General features: G+C 34.0%; 1 protein-coding gene across 2 annotated transcripts in view; it reads right to left on the bottom strand.

The window, feature by feature from the left end:
• Positions 1-559: 559 nt before the first annotated feature.
• The window catches only part of IMMP2L (inner mitochondrial membrane peptidase subunit 2), a 431,091-nt gene continuing 413,810 nt past the window's right edge, over positions 560-17,840 (bottom strand). For both annotated transcript variants that reach the window (XM_026039281.1, XM_026039282.1), the window contains exon 6: positions 560-958. In XM_026039281.1, the coding sequence (XP_025895066.1) occupies positions 839-958 (120 nt within the window). In that variant the 3' untranslated portion in view covers positions 560-838. The remainder of the gene's footprint in view (positions 959-17,840) is intronic.

The following is a 17,840-nucleotide window of genomic DNA, read 5'->3' as shown; positions in this document are numbered from 1 at the left end:
TTTTTTCACTTAGAATGGTGCAGAAGATTTACTGCACATTCATCGATTCTGCTTACATTAATTGCATATTTATAGTATAAATGTTATAGTATTTATAGTATTAATGACATATTTTCTAAAAATGTGCCAATCGATACTAAAATTGATTTACTATAGTTGTAAAATGAACGAAAGATTTTGTTCAGATGCTGTAATATAATCTGTATTTTGGTTAAATATCTACTTCAACAAAACGTACAAGGAATGTTTACATAAAACACCACTGAAAGATTAGAAGCAATATGTATTCAGTTAAATAATAAACACAAGCTGCATTTTAAAAAGAACTCATGAAAAAAAGTAATGAAATATTGTATGATTATTTTTTCAGCTTTAAAAATATTGATTCTTCAGTATTAGAAATTAGACAATCCAAAGTAAATCATGTGTAAATGTTTATTTCTTCATATGAAATCAACAGTAATAATGATTTATTCTGTTGCTAAAGAAGTGAGCTAAATGTAAAAGATTAAAACATTTTATTTAAGATTTTTAAAAGCACAAGTACAGATACAACAAATAATGTTTTTTTCACTCTTGGAAAAAATTGAATATTCAATTCTTCTACAACTAGCAAATAATTATTTCAAACTGAAAGAATGCACAATGTATTCATGTTAAAGATTTTAAAAGACTTTACATTTAAGGTAATATTTTAATGCAAATATATTGTATGCATGTGTTTAGATGGTATCTGATGTTTTAGCACACTTGACAAAACTCTTATTTGTGATGTTATAATCGCTGCAACTCTTCCAGTTAAATTTCACTTTAGTGTTTTTTCACTTTAATATTTCAGTTATTCTTGCTCTCTCTGAAGGGGTTTGCGTTCTGGAGGTAGCACTGGCTGTAACTTCTGCCAGCGTTTTGGAGGCCAGAGGATATGGGTGGCACGAGCATGGAGTAGTCCAAGAGAAACCTGTATGCAAAACATAAACCAGGGAAATTACTGAATACTGCAAATTAACTAGAATGATAAGATAGTGCATGCAAACAGTTAACAACATTTTGATGCAGGCTATAAGGGGGGGGGGGGGGAAGACTGCTTCTATGAGACAGTGTTTTCTTCATAAAATGTTTCATCAAACCTAAAATGCCAGTGCTGAAATGCACTAGTTATAAAAAGCATTAGCCAGGTATGTTTCTTTTTCAGGTTCAACTGGCCAAAAATATGACGTATTTTATATCAATGGTGACTGCTTACAGAAAAGAGATTACTTAGGAGTATGGCAGAGCATAGTTCAAGTATCTATTCTGAATAAGTCAAACAGAACCTGTCTCTCTCAGATTTCAGGCGGGTACACTAACCACACAAGGATATTGACTTTTCTTAAATATGCTGTGCTCTCCATTTATCTCTCTATTTTTTAAAATTCCATTTTGTCCCCAAGCAACAATGGTAATGACTGTGAATCATAAATATTTTGTCAGGTTGAAGCTGCATTTCATGCAAAATTATTTAGTGAAACACACCTACAAATCAAAGACTTTTGTAATTCTGGGAGTACTTCCATTTCATTCATATGCTCTGAAAAAATGTTTTATCATCTTATTATTAATTCATGATATTTTGCTTCAGTAAATTAAAGTTAATGCTGATATTGCTAACAACTATATCACTTATAAGTGGAGCTGAATAGAAAAGCATTTCTAAAGCATTTTCTGAAAATAGAACACTCTGATTTGCTGATAAAAATAAGCCCTCAATGCCCATATTTAAACCTGAAATAAAGAAAATTGACATGGAGCTGATCTCATTCAGCTTGAAATATCTGCAGAATAAACCTCTGCATCTTAAATGACAATAGAAATAATTTTTCTATAAACTGTGCCAACAGGAAAGTCCCAAACAGGACAAAACCATGCTTAGAAGTATTGGATGTCTTTTTTATCTGTGAAAACACTAAATTACTAAGAGAAAACAATGGGTTCAGAAGTCTAAGAAATCATAAACAGAATAGGGAAAAAATGTATAGACATATTACATCATTAGACCTCAAAAGGAAGAATGAGGAAATATCAAATGAACTTTTAAAACAAAGAAGGAGGAAATGCTTCTTCAGAGTGTGCATAATTGCGTCAATAAGACTGGATACCATGGAAACCATAATAGAATAACCAACTGTTCGGTCAATTGATGGGAGGCCGCAGAAATAACCAGACACCAAGGGAAAGAACAGTCATGTTTATTATTAATATCAAATAATACAGAAATGAAATGATATACTTAATGAAACAATAAGCTTACTATGCACCAGGTTTTAACTACGGACAAATAAGCAAGATAATGTACTTAACCACTGCTATATGAGAAAGAGAATAGTGATTAAGAAAAGGATCCATCACCACTTGCCTGAATACATTACCATCCTCCAGATCCACAGTTGCTGGGGAACCCCTGTTGCAGCAAGGATTTGGAGAACCTTCCCAGCAATTGGGAGGTCTTACGCAGTGCATCCACCCATAAATGAGGCCTCCCAAGCTGCTGTAAGAGGGTCCAGCTTTTATAAAACCAAATCAGCAAAACTTGCATTGTCTTTGTTAGCGGTAATATCTGGTATGTCCTCCTTTCCTTATGATCTAGCACCAGGACCTGGTCAGAGCCCCGGCTTCAGATGGTGAAGTTCTCTTCAAGGTCAAAAACACTTGTCTGGGAGCCTACAAGAGTTACAAATTTATAAGCCTACATGAGGTTAGCAGAAGCAATTTACAGGAGAGTTCTGTGTATTTCTACAAAAGCAAAGCCATATTCAGCTATAAGTCAACCCTGACGTAGGCCTGTGGTTCAGGCTCTGGCAGTTCACCAACTAGCTTTAATAGTGGAAGAAAGTACATCATATATAATTAAACATATATAACAGTGTAATCTCTACATTCCAGATTACTCTCCTAATGTGGAGACGAAAGAGGGGTGAGAGGGAAAAATCATGCACTTGCTTTGTTTTTAAGAATCTGCCATTAGCTGCTGTCAGAGCCAGAAGTTAGAGGAGTTCTGGTTTGAACCTGTATATTCCAGCTTAAAATTGTACGTAACTCAGTTCTTCTCTTACATTTCCCATCACAAAAAAAAAGAAAGAAAAAAAAGTTATCTCAGTAAGCAGGTAATTCAGCATTTTATGCAGATAGACACCAAACATGCCCCTAGGAATATCTTCAGCTCATTTTCTTGATTTAATTTCATAGGATTAATGTATATTCACTAGTCTCTCTCCACTACATAATGAAATCAGTGAAGTTGAAGTGGTCTATATCTAATTCCATACTCTGTAGTTTGATGAAGCAGATGCTGAATTATTTGAATATAATTTGGTTATTTAATAACCCAGTATATCTGAAAGAATCAGATCACACTGAAATTTCAGCATAATATCACATTTCACCTGCTTGATTGCAGGTATCACGAGACTCCTTAGATTCATTTCATGTTTCTTTTTAACATTTAAGCAATTGACAATTGAATCCAAGCTGCTAAATGACAAGTCCACTTTGCCAGGAATTATCTAATCATTTTCTAAAGTCTTGCCATACTTCTAGATAGTTTGTTGGTTACTTACAGAATGCACAATATCCAGTATCTTAATTTTCCCATAAAGTGGTCTGCAAATATAATATTATCACTCCAAGAATATAACATAATAGGCTGGTGACCAAACTTCACTGATGAATATTAAACCTAATAGTATTAATACAGAGAAATATACTAAAATACTGTCAAACACAAATAATATCTCATTTTCAAAGCTCTATGTTTTTCTCAGTGCGTTGCTTGCTACTGGTGTCAGGAGAATGTATGAACATATACTGAGAATATAATAAATGAATCCAAACTTATTTGAAGCTCAGCCTGGGAATAATTTTGCCTGGAGGATTACTTCTACTGACCATCATCTGATTTAAGACTAAGAAAGAAATATCTTCCCTATAAACCTGAGTTGCAAGACAACATGACTAGTGCTAAAAAGGAAAAATGGGTATTGTTGGGTTATGGAAGGCTTTACTAGATAACAAATGACAGTGATTCCATAGTGCTTCTTTTAAAATAACTTTAATGCTCACTTTAAAGGCACCTTGATCTGTGACTTCTTCAAAGAACCTTAGCAACTTTTGCAAATTGTCTATTGTTATTCTGCAGTTACTACAGCAGCCATGAATTTCACCGAGGAAGAACAGAATTGTTCATAGAGTATAAGCTGCCTTTGTTAATGGGTTTTCACTCATCAAGCCTAGATACTGGCAGTGGATAAAATGAGAGAATCGACTTCTTCTAGCAAAGGTGAAATAACAAAATAATTCTTTTTAAAAAGAAATTTCATCAATTCCCATACTTACCGCCATTATTTACTTTATTTAGCTAATAAAATAAAATTATTCTCTTGAAACATTGTTTTGACTAAAAGAAAAATTGTCCATAAGTATACATTTCTTGCAGACCATCTTTCATTTACAGCAAGAGATGCCAGAAACAGATCCTTCTTATTGATACATATGATCTCTTTATTGTTTTTGCAGCAGCAACAACAGGTGCTATACTGAATTGAATTATTATTATTATTATTATTGTCTTTAACCTGAGCTGTTAAGGCATTCTTTCCTTTTTTGTTTTTTTTTAACTTCAAATATTTAATTGCCCAACTGAGAAGTCGTTGTGTTAACATAGCAATTTTATCTACAAAACAGGTTTTGAATGATTAATAGTGTTTTGATACTGCTACTGTGATAAAAGTGTATTTCCTGCAAGTTTGCTTGTTGTCGATATGCTAATTGCATGGAAACTGATTAGTTTGGGAGCTGCATTAGGAAAAGATAAGCTTAAACTTGATAACACTATCTGCAACTGTCTTGCTCCTTCTATCCATTAGGGTTGAGATAATTGCACCTCTATTAGAGGCTTATTCTACTAATAATTCCAAAATAAATAATTTTAATGCTCATTTGACTGTACTCTTCACCTTTTCCTGGCTGTCAGCTAGCATAATGCTTTTCAGTTCCTCAATTGCAATGGACAGAGCAGCACTGAAACTACATGATAATCTGTGTGCAACTATGCAGTGGTGCATCCCAAAATTTCCAAGGAAATCCAGGCCTAAGTCCAGATTCCAAGGGAAGGAAAAGAGTGTTTTTATAGAGAAGGATGAGGCTCTAACTATTTTTTTTTTTCAGGTTCTTCAAGATATGTAAACTATCCAAGCCTCTGCATTCAGCTACCACCCCTTCGTAATTCTCTGTTGCTTTTTCTTGATTTTACATTAAGAGCACTTTTGCTCTTAGGCTTTTGCTTCTTTTCTCCTTGAAGCTTTGGTGATTTGGCTCTATCTTGAGCAGAGAGGACTTTGAATTCTATGACAACATTAAAACAAGGCTGAACATCATCACTGAATATACCCTGACTACATTTTATACCTGAGTATAATTACCTGCAGCTTTGCCTTAGCTTGTTTAGTTGCAATGGTATTTTTTTTTCTAATAACCAGGTGGCTATTTTCATTTTGTTTTACTTTTGCCTGTATTTGTATCATCTTTTGGTATAACCATAGCTTTTATATAGTTTATAGTTTTATATAGTAGTAACAAGTAATTCTCTGTAGAATGAAATATTTATGGCCTTAATGTAATAATGTGGTTTAGGGCAATATAGTCCCAGCTGGAAAAAAAAAAGTTTTAAGGCAAACAAGTAGAACAAAGAACAAGTTTCTAGATATGTGCTATACCTAGTGATATACCTAGTATCTGTAAAGCAAACCATATACTGAATACATAGAACAGAGATGCTGGTCAGTGAAGAAAGAACAGAAAATGTATTAATAACCTCAAGGGAAAGTGAGGATGAGAAAGACAAAGCCATCAGTATCACAGTCCTCCTGGAGAAGGTTTTGGAAGGATGAAAAAACACTTTCCCCTTTTTTTGAGGAGGATGCTGCCTACCTTAGCACATAAAAAGGGAAAAATAATGATAAATGGGTAGATATCAAAAACTTTATAACATCTTTTAAAATATGTTATTCATGAGCTCTGTTATTTATTAGCTTGATTATTCAGAATATGAATGTTAGTTTAATTGGACTGGAGTAAGCACAGCAACAACTTGCTTAGTATATTTTTATTAGACTGTTAAGATATTAATTTCTCTAACAATTAATTATTGTTTCCCCATATCAGGTACCTCTCTCTCTCTTTGCTCTCTTTGACTGCAACATTATGCCATTGCAAAAAAATCTCAGATGTGGTGCACAAAATGCAAAGGTTTTTTTTTTTCATTAAGGTTTCTTTTCTGATTTTCCCTACACGTAAGAGGAGGTTTTGGTGGAATACATAATAAATACATTCTAGTTGTACCGTTTCTTCTGCTTCTTAAATCAGAAACAGAAAGTTAAATAGACAATTTTATTATTTCCTCATGAAGTGTTTTGGTTGGGGGACAGAGTGTTACTTCAATTTAACTTTGTTATTTTGATGAAAGCACAAAAACTAAATGAAACATTTAAATCTTCATGTCAGTAGATCCGATAACAATCAGATTACAGGGTATAGAGAAATCTTGGAATATCTAGATCTGTCACAGGAAGATAATAATAAGCAAATCATTTAAAGCACTGCAGCAATCCTTAACATTGGAGCTAGACAACGACCGTCTCTGGAGGTGTACTTGAGCAAGTACTTGAATACAAATACACTACTTCAGAATAAATAAATGCTACTTTAAACTACTCTCTGAAAATGATCTTGTTTTATCATGTTTAAGCCTGGAAAAAAATCTATATTCATTTGTGTTTTGTTGCTTAGTCTTCGTAATAGATGTTTATATTGGGCAAAGACTCTAAAAGGCCATTGCAGAACAGTAGCAGCCTAACATAAGAGAAAGAAAGAGCACCAAATGAGAAGTGCCACAGACTCCATGTGAATAGTAGAAATGCCATCATCAATTATGAGAAAATCAAGACTCTAAGGCATACATCAACCTTTGGTTTTGAGGAGTCACTTCTGCTTTAAATCTCTCAAGTCAAGTTATATTCTACCGATATCCCACAGGCATTCCAAATGGGACAATAATAAACACACAAACACAAAAATTACAGTTGTCTCAAACCCAGAAGAGAGAAAACAGTAAGATCAATCATGGAGTTTCAAATCATGCTTTCTTTCTCTCTAAAGTAGCATATTCTTATTATGCTCCTTTTGCTTATATGCAAGTTAGCAGTGAAGCTTTATTTATGTACAGTCTTTTACATGTCCAGCATGAAGGAGTATTAGTTGTATTTAAAATTTTCTATTTCATATTGCAACTTCATTTGGGAAGCAGAGCGGGGCTCCGTAGCAGTTTAACTGTTCAAGAGGTCTATTCAGATCACATAGTGCCACCTAGATATTTTTACTACTCACACAGATTCTTCAGGGTGACCATAAACACTAAGTGAAAAATGTCCCAATATGTAAAAAACCTGGATGATTTAAAGTTGTCCCTACTTAAGCAGACATATAGTTTTAACAAATGCTTCCTGATACAATAGTTCACAGCCATGCTACCTATATCCTATTAATCAATTAGTAGCTTGCTCTAATCCAGTTCTGAAAAGCAGGGAATGCAGATTTGTTTGGAGTTTGAAAATGGAGTTGAAAGAGACCAGGCTAATGAGAAAGGAAAGAAAGAGGGCTCTAGAATATTTCACTTCTCATATCTCAAACAAAATCTCAGAATAGAAACACTTATGCAACTATGCAGCATTTCGGCTACAATATTAAGAAAAATATATTGCAGGGGATAGATATCTGTGTCAAATTAGAGTGTTAGTCTTTAAGAAAGGTTGTTAAACTGGGTTTTGATATTAGATTGTAGGTGTAAAACAGTCTTACAGAGAATTCTCCCAGTAAATTAGTCTCTTCAAAAAATCCATACTTTAATAGAAAGTAAACATGATTGCTATTACATTTCATTTTCTGTACATGGTTGAACTTTGAAACAACTACTATCAAGCACAGTGGCAGGAAAAAGGCTCAATAAAAATAAAATCCTGCGGATTACTGTAAAATCCCACAGAAACCACTTCCTCTAGTAGAAATATCTAGGATAATGAACAAAGGCAGAAGAAGCAAATATCCTTGACCTCTTTCTTTTATGAGTGTAACAGTCACACAAAGATGAGAATCAATACATTATTTTTGTATAAAACCATACCGCAACAGATTTTGTTTGACATCTATCAGCTTGCTGAAGTTTGGCATAACAAGATGCTAACTCACTCATGAATGTTATAAAAAAAAAAAAAAAGTGATTGAGTCCTTTCAATTATATGGCAAAATACTAGCAGCATCATCATTCTTTCCACTCTTCCCTGAACAAATCAGACTTAATGGAGCCATACAGATCTAGTGACAAGGAAAAGAATGCAGCCCATTAATTTTGTTAGTAAGTGTTCCATTACTGTCCCATTAGTTTGATAGCTGAAGCAGCAGCTCCAGCTATAGGTATGCGTTTGCTCTCACTGAAACTACTGTATAATCAGTACAGATCTTTAGTAAATTTATCAAACACAAAGTACTCATTTACATAGAAAATATATTACAAAATATATGAAAATACATAAATCACACTGTAGCAATTATTTCATTTTGAGAAACAGCTGAAAACATTAAAAATACACACTCAAAAATGATTCATATAAACTAAAATGATTCATATATACTAGACAAAGATGTATAAATTAAAATTACAAAGATATATTTCAAATAGTTGACTCCAAGAATGAATAAAATTTGTACTATAAAACAGAGTAACTGTTTGAAATTAGTATAACAGTTGTGACTGATCCCATCCAACATGTTTTTGCAATTTAAGACATTCATATCAAAAGAGGTGGGCACTTTCACTGCATCATAATCACAGCTCAAGTTATTGATTGAATCGGAAAAATGTAAGATATCAAATATCAAAATAACTGATTCTGTGTTCCCCGTCACTCACTCATGTCTACATGTCTAAATTAAGCCTAAAGTTAAAAAAGAGATAAAGGAAGGAAATGTTCACTAAAAATCTTTCACATATCTTTTATATACGAGACCTTTCTACAGTTAACAATGCAGAGGCTGGTTAACCTTGGACCATGATTTATCTATTTATCTATGCAGATTTAAATGAATGAAGTGAAATATTTTTAATTTATTTTACTAAGAAATAAACTGTCAATGTCATGACTAAATTAAACACAATTACAGGTACAATCACTTCTACATGCTGACTTCCATCTGAATGTATTTTCTTCAAATCACCAATGATATATTATTTAAAAGGAAACCACTGCTAATTAGTCTCTTCACTGCCTCCCAGTTTCTTGTTGTGTATCTTTTAAAGGTATTTTAAAAACTTGTAACACAGTTACTAGTCTTTTATCTTCAGTAAATATAGCATTCCTAGAAAATATCCTTTCTTTCTTCTGATTAACTGAACCATTGTGCTAAATAGGTGCTACAAAAAGATGTATAAATCAATCTATTATTTATTTTAAAGATTTCTACTTGCAAAAATGGTGATAGAATTTACTTAGTGCACAGCATGACATACTTTACATGCTGTGTATACAAAAATATCATTTAATAGTTAAAAGCTTTTTAATATTTTACTGGGTGATGCACAAAATTCCTAGACTAAATAGGATTGTCATTGAGTCATGTAACTCAACAGAAGAACAGAATGTACTAATGGCATTCATGAAATAGCCCTACATTATAAAGCAGTAATATATTTGTAATTCAGTATTTTAAAGAATTGGTAATTTAAGTGGCAGGCTGCAGTTTTTATAACATATTCACTGCCTTCAGATAGAAAGCAATATACCAATCTGTGCAAATTAATTATTCAGGAATACATAAAAGCATTCAATATGAATTCTTGTTGAGCAAAGTATTGTGTCAGTGCCAACAGAGTCAAGAGAATGTCAGGCTTAGTGACATTTTTCAGCTTATTACATGGATATTGATTTTGCGCATTGTCTTTCTTGACTAAATACCGAGCACATTATGTAGAAATGCCATACATTACAAATTAAGTGGATTGTTCTGTTACATGTCATTAATTTAGAGTTTTGTTATAAAGCTTCGGCTACACAGCAGTAATGTTCAGTGTGGAAACCTCCTGCCCCAAGGACAATGGCAGGAGTCACACAATGGCTCTCCAAACTCATGAACATTCAGAGATTACATGCATCCGCTCACCACTCCACTCCTTTTCATACCCAATTATCTGTTGTGTGCTTGTGTTCAACCAAGCAGTTGCTTTCCACCCAACTGTCCCTTCCTATAACACTATCTACTTCCAGGAGACCATGATAGAGATATCCCATGAGTTCAGGATAGAGATTGCAGTTCTGTGATTTACTGTGATGCTCTGCACAAGACAGGAGAGAATCCTTTCATATTTCTGCTCTAGTTCCACTGCTCACTCACACCAGAGTCAGGAAACACCAAGGCTCTAATTCAGAGTCACTAGCATTGCAAAGCTGAGCAAACAAGCCAAACTTAAAAGATCAAATTTCACCATATTTCCAGAAATGTCTGATACTGTATGCATGTAAGCTGTGTGAGGAGATATGTCAGATTTATTCAGAATAAATCAAATGGCAGGATTTTTTTCTATCAGAAGGAAACAGTAGCCTTTAATTGCGAGACACACCCAAATTATTCTTTGGGAAAAATGAAGTAAAAAAGACCTACCACCAATATTTACTCATTTTGATTTTTATATATACATATATATACACTCTGCATACTCACCTCAAAATACCAGATCAAAAATCTTAGGCATTTTATGACCTTAAGGGATTTTCATGAAAAATATCCATTTCTGCTGCTGCCTCGTGCTCTGTAAGGAGCAGCTCTGACTAGAGTGACTCCATTCAAGAGGACTATGATAGGATGGCATTTGTAACAGCAGACTTCAGGGATTTAGAAAATTTCCGTATCTTCCATTTTACTTGGCAGATAATCACTGTGATGTGATCATCAAATGCTGAAGTAACACAGACAAAGTAGGTCAGCAGGAGCCAGAAAAGCTAATTCAAGGGAAGAGGTGAGAAAAATATCTCTTAATTAAAACAAAATGGCACAGCACACTTATCCTATTACAACTGCTATTAGGCAAAGCAAATCTTTTCTAAAGCTAAGAAAACTGTTCAGAAATTTTCACTAAAAATAGTCTGTATGTTCAGCAAATAGTTGTGGGAGCCAGTTCATAGTTTCTTTGTTTTTTTATTATATACTTCAAAAGTTTTAGTCTTTTGCACTCCTATTAGTAAAATCAGGTTTTTTTACCTGAAAACAATCCTGTTCAAATGACTCTTCCACTTAATTAAATACTTTGAAAAATCCTACTGTGAGTCTTGCTTATATTTTCTTCTAAAATACAGAATTCTGCATTCTGTGTTCTGCATATAAAAACAATTTGACTTACAGAAAACATGCTGTTGACAATATGAGCTATGAAAGGCAATAGGGAGCAAATATTCAACGAGCAGCTAGAATATGAAAATGTCATTAAATAGCTGCATGATATGCTATTAAATTTATAAAAGACTTCTTAATACAGGTCTTTGTGTGAGTATGGTTAGAGCTCATAAAAATGGCAAATTTCATCAAGATAATCATGTATACTAAATCTAATTTAATATATATTTACAAGAAAAAAACACATAAATACTTTACGCATATACAAAGATTTTTCTTCTCTTAATACCTATAATTTAAGAATGCTTAAATACTTCCTTTATTCTATCTGTTGCATACCATACATTTGTTAAATCTACAGGAAGGAGGTTAAGTACTAAAGTACTAAAGCTAGCTTTTATTTTATTGGGAAAAAATATTTTTTTGTAATCAATCTCACTATGTTTTTGTATTCACAATTTTATAAGATACTGTGGCATTTGTCAAAATAGTATCTTCTTCGTAAAATTCTGAACACATAACTATCCGTTCATATTGTAACAGAATTTGTAATTAAGTAATTGACACACTTATGAACATCCTTTCCACATCCTCTGTAACTAATCCTTTTCATCTCCATATTTAATTTCTTTAGTTAACTCCTGAGCAGCTTATGAAAATGGCATAACAGCTTTTTGTGAGGAAAAAAAAAATCACAAAAATAAACCAGATTTATAATAGGATTCAGGCTCCTTTTCAGAAACTGCTGCAGTTCTTTTGTATACACCTGAGTCCTCAAGACTGGATCTCACACATGACACTGCTTAAGTCCGTGCAGTCAATTCCCTCCATGAGGAAAGCAGCTCCCATGCTGTGGAGAAGGCAGCCTTGTAGAGATGCCATCCATCAGTCTGGCTTCTGTGTGAGCAAGAATCTGACTGATGTGGAGGAGACAGGCAGTCCAGACGGTGCAGACGACCCCCCTCACAGAGACACTAGAAGAACTGGGAGAGACAGCAAGAGCTTACTATGAGCTTGTGAACCATTACCGTAGGGGTCCAGTTCATTTGCCTGAGCCAAAGTATCTGCTGCCATTTGAGATTTCCTAGGGAATCTCTACTGGCTGCTCCATCTCCTCATGATGAAGGGCGCAAGTCTCCTGTGCCTGGCAACTGCTTATAAATGCCTCAGATTCACTAGGACATGGGAAAACAGGCTGCAGGCAGTCATTTCCTGAGCAAGACTGCTCCCTTTGCTTTCTTCAAGTCGTTTGGTATATTTGCCACTTCTTTTTTCTTCCTAGACTTCTTTAATGAATCCTAAAGTAATGAGACAGGATACTATGGACCAAATAACGAAGGCACAGACTGTATCCTTTCAATATAAAAAGCTATCTCCCTCATCAGGCAAACATAGAAAACCCGATTTAATCCACTACTTTGCTATCAAGAGCTATATTTATCTCAAGCAGATATTAAGACTTGCTCTTAAGCTATACAGCATGAGCAGGAAAGCAGTGGAAGACTAATGAAATCAGTTTCCTGTCTATTTAATAAAATATTCTCTCATACTTGCAATCAAGCCATAGTTCAGCAAAGCATATGCTGAACTTTAAGTACCCAAGTAAAACATGAGCACATTATTACAATTAAGTAAAATAAAATAAAATTAATACAAATTCCATTTAGTTGAAGATGAAGATTTATTAACTCTTTAAATAACTTGTTTTTCAGATTATATGTAGATATTAGGCAATTTTAGTAAAATATAGCCACATGCAACCATCAGGCCATCTGTACAGTAATATATTTAAATGTTTTAAATATTAATACTTAACATCACTAAAACTAACTCATTACACTTTCACTTCTTGACAGGAAATCAGCTAAATCCAAATTGCTTTTAGCTGCTTATCTTTAAAATACGAACTCGTTCAAAGTATGTTGCAAAAACCAACAGTGATTTTGTATCTCAGTGTTCTGGGGATAACATTTTAGGTCAGCAGCAGACTGTGTATCTGTCACCATTGCCTTGAGATCCAAGTCCTATCTCTGAAATTAGCTGAGGAGACTGTTAGCAGTGGCATGTGCAGACAGCACAGTCTGATATGTTTTCATCATTCTGCTCTAGAAAAAAAAAATACAGTTCTATATGTTTCCTGAACTGTTTTTTTTTCTGCTGTTTCCTTAACTGTTTTTTTTTTCTGCTAGACCTTAGAACTCAAAAAAAGAAAAAAAAAAAAAAAAAAAAAAAAAGTGATCAGTGATCCATATTTTAAAATCAATACAATTATGAGATCATATAAGTCCATTAGGAATAGCGCAACTTCTAGCTTGCTTTAGAGTATTAAATTGCTATCAGCTGTACCTAATGGCTGTGGAAAGATGGCAATTGCTTTGCAATGGAGTTCTGGCAACCTCTCCATAGTTTCTTTGTTCCCTTTGTTCCTCCACTACTGCACAGCTTAAGCAACCCAACATGAGCTTGGTAAGGACTACACAATCTTATTTCCAAAACAGTATTTGGTACATTTTCTTGTTCAGTGAACCCAATGTTTATTGTTTCTGAAGAGCAAAATCACCCTTCAGTCTACAAAGTCAGGTGTCCATGCATTATTGCAATTTCCTGCTGGAATACAAGTTCCCCTCTGAATGGAGCCACACACAGCCAGAGGTGAATCTGAAACTGCCTTGTCCTCTGACGACTCACCATCTGGTGGTATGCACCATTAACCCATTTGAAGAGTGAATCAATCTTAAAATGGAGGCTGCCACACCGTATGTTTGCAAACACAAGGAAGTAGTTTTAACCATGAGTCAAATATATACCAGGAGTCAAAATCATGGTACTCTAAATGAAGGAGGCAAGAAGACTGATTTATAACTACTTAATGGACCAAAATGTCAGGAGAGAAGGAAAGAATGGCAGATGTAGATGACAGCAAAATTGGATGGGAATGTAGAGTTGCTTGAACAACTTTCATTCGATCTTGAATTTAGAATAAATTCTCCTCAGTAAATGACAGTAATTCAATGACCATTAGCTGCAATTGGAAAACAGTCCCAGTAAGAACCAGTGTATTAAGTGAGAGGCCAAGTGCTTTAAACTTAGACTGAGCATTAGTAATCTTTCCACTACAACAGCAAATAGCAGCAAAGGTACCTCCTGCCGTGTTTTCCAGCAAGGCCATCCTTTCAGTAATCAGAGCACTTCCATGCCACCTTTCCACATCCTCTCCTTCAGACCATCACAGAAAGGAATGCACTACTATTGCATGCCTCCCCATTATAAAATTGTCTAAGAAATTATTTTCTATGCTGACTGTTTCTAGATAGGAGATGTTTTCCTCTCTAGGAAGTCTGGCTACAACTTCTGAACAACTTCTCCTCTGATGCCATTCTGGCAGTCCTGTTTACCCTTCCCATGTATATGCCAAGAAAGGAGGGAACTTCCAGCTGGTCTCAATTATTCATCTCTAAGGCTTCGTAGGGCCTGGCTGCTCATGTTCCTACGCAGCAGAGCCCACCAACTTTCTTCCACTGCCTGGTTCTCATTCCCTGATCTTAACTGGCACACTCCACAATGGAAGGGGGATCCATAATAAATCAACAATATTTAGCGGGCAAGGCTGGAGAGCAAGGCATAATTGCAATCAGGATCTGGATAATAAGGGAGACAGAAATAAATAGACTGATTTCCAGGTTCACCCAAATGGTGAGTTCTACAGCAAAAATGCTAAACTGTGGCATCTGAAGAAATCTTTTATTCTGTGGCTGAAGAACCACAGCCTAGACTAGTCCTTGACTTACACTAAAGGATCTGCCCTTACTACTATTTTAAACCTCATATAGACTCAGGAAAGTCATCTCACTTGCCTGATCATTGTGAAAGCAAATTGTTAAGGTCATCTTTTCAATCATAAAGGGTAAGATTTTTTAAAGAGAAGTTGATATTCTCCTGAAAAGGGAGATGAAACAACCATGAAATATATATAAATATATATGATGTTTGCCACAACAACTACTGCCCAGACCCTAAAATAGAAAATAATTTATATATTTTTCTTTTTAGGATTAATATTTCAGCTGGTCTAAATTATTTAGCTTTAATACTTTAAAAAGTTCAGGCTCTAATATATTCTAATATATTCAATTTCTATTGTTAAACAGGACTTACCCTTGTCCAGCTCTTATGACTTTGTATTTATTTAAAGTTCCTACTATCTTATACTACTTAATAGTTAATATTGATTTATGTAGGTGCTAAACAAAACCCTTACATGTGTATAGAAGTTGACACTTCCTGTGAAAAGTCAAGTTCGTCTCAAAGCTATGACAGCAAAAAAAAAAGTTCTATCTCCACTTACTATTTCTTAGTACAAACATAGACTCATTTATAGTAGTTCAAATCACATGTAAAATGTCTCTTTTGTTGCATAGCATAAGCATGAAACTACTGAGAAAGTCATATTAGAATCCCTACTATGTCAAACAGCATCCTGCTTTTACTATATTTATGAGTGTTACACAAAGTTGAACCTATTTGATGATTATCATTTGGGATTTATTACTTAGAGCCATGCCAAAAATAATCTCCATTCAAAAGGTTTTTCTGAAAGAGTTTTAAAATATCAAAATTCTGAAACATGCTCATTAGAACTATTTGCAAGTAATTTAACATGATAGCATATAAATAAATTTTGATTGGATCCTAAAGCCATGTCAGAAATAGTGTTCATATGACAGCTTGTCACATAACTTTATGCTTGACACCTTGGTCCAGTTGATTTCTAAGTAGTGATATTTTTATTATTCTTTGGGAGGAAAAAAGTTAAAATTTCTGCCGTTCCAGGTACCCCTTCCTTCACACTCCTTCCTGGATCACAATACATAGACATCATTAACCCAAACATTAGCAAATCATGAATTCCCTGCTTATTGTCTCTTGATTAATCTCTTGTCAAATACCACTGTTGTAAAGCAAGATTGTCATAAACTGCACAGAAAAGTTAAAAATATTCTAAACATCATGTTCATGTAGCCTTAATTCTTATCTGTTTGAGACACTGGGATCATATGAGATATGGCACTTCTGTGTAAAATCCTTTTTGGATTTGGAGTGTGTCACACTGCATCAGTCAGGCATCAACAAGTTTTGCATGACATCTCCGCCATAGGGAAAGCTTGGGTGTGAGTTTTTGTTTTGCTTGGCTATTTTAAGAATATGTTGTAGACTGCAGTTAGGATTCTGAAAAAAAAATCAGACTTCAAAATGTAGTACAAAAATTACTTTTAGAGGAAAAGATATTCTGAAATATAAAGTACCTTTTATTTTTCATAAATAAGCCACTTGAAGAATGCTTTAAAATATGCTTGTTAACAAAAATAACAAGGTTAAAAAATAAGGTTATTTTATTAATAATATTTACTGGTTAACCTACAAAAAGTCAAATTAGGTGACAATAAAGCAAATGAATATTAAATGTCAAAATAAAAGCAAGAGTCTCTTTGTAAGACAAACCAGAAAAATGTGATATAAAAAAAAAAAGATCAATAAACATAGCATATTAACTTTTTTTTTAATAATTTCTGCACTGTGGTTATAATGTTTAAGGTTATTTACGTGTAATTCCTGCCATTGGTGCTTACTGGATAAAACAAAGTTACTCAGAGCTAATAATAAATATTGCTGTTCTTGTTAATATATAACATATGAAATGACATTCTGAGCTGTGAATTTCTTTATGTCTTGGTTTCGGGTGTAATTTTAACATTGACAGTGAGGGTCTGGAATCCTTTCTCAATCTGATTAGTAACTTATTTTAAAAGCTAGTTGCAGTAAATTCAAGAGGACTGTTCCTGTAAACCACTGCTATTCGTCATGTTTAAGGGCACCTGAATCTGACCCTAAGATTTATTTCCTTTTCTTTTTAAAAAAGAGAGATAAAAAGCTGGACTTAGGAAAGACTTTAAAATATGTATCTGTCAAACTTCACCTCTTGAATCTTACTGGCTACCACTACAAAAAAATAAAGCAGTGTGAGCAGCAAGAATTAATAGTATTATTACTCTGACATAAGGAGATGATAGTCTAGTGTTGTGTTGCATTTTGCTTTTGATGAGGACTGTCTCCAATAGGCATGATACCTGACAATATCACCGCTTGCCAGTATTTATCTGAGAAACATGAGATTTTACACCACATACTTCAGATTTATGAATGTCACTAGCATATAGACACTGTTTTCTATGGCATTTACTGAAATGGTAGATAAACACACTATAAGTCATACCAAAAAAAAAAAAAARAAAAAGAAAGAAAAAGAAAATGTAATTCTAGGTTTCCAATCAGTAGAAACATTCCCCACCACCCAAAATATTTTCAATTCTATT

The sequence above is a fragment of the Nothoprocta perdicaria genome, unplaced genomic scaffold (assembly GCF_003342845.1).
Source record: "Nothoprocta perdicaria isolate Ctin4 unplaced genomic scaffold, notPer1 scaffold_227, whole genome shotgun sequence".
In the NCBI taxonomy this organism is placed as follows: Eukaryota; Metazoa; Chordata; class Aves; order Tinamiformes; family Tinamidae; genus Nothoprocta; species Nothoprocta perdicaria.
This window is presented reverse-complemented; position numbering and strand designations above follow the sequence as displayed.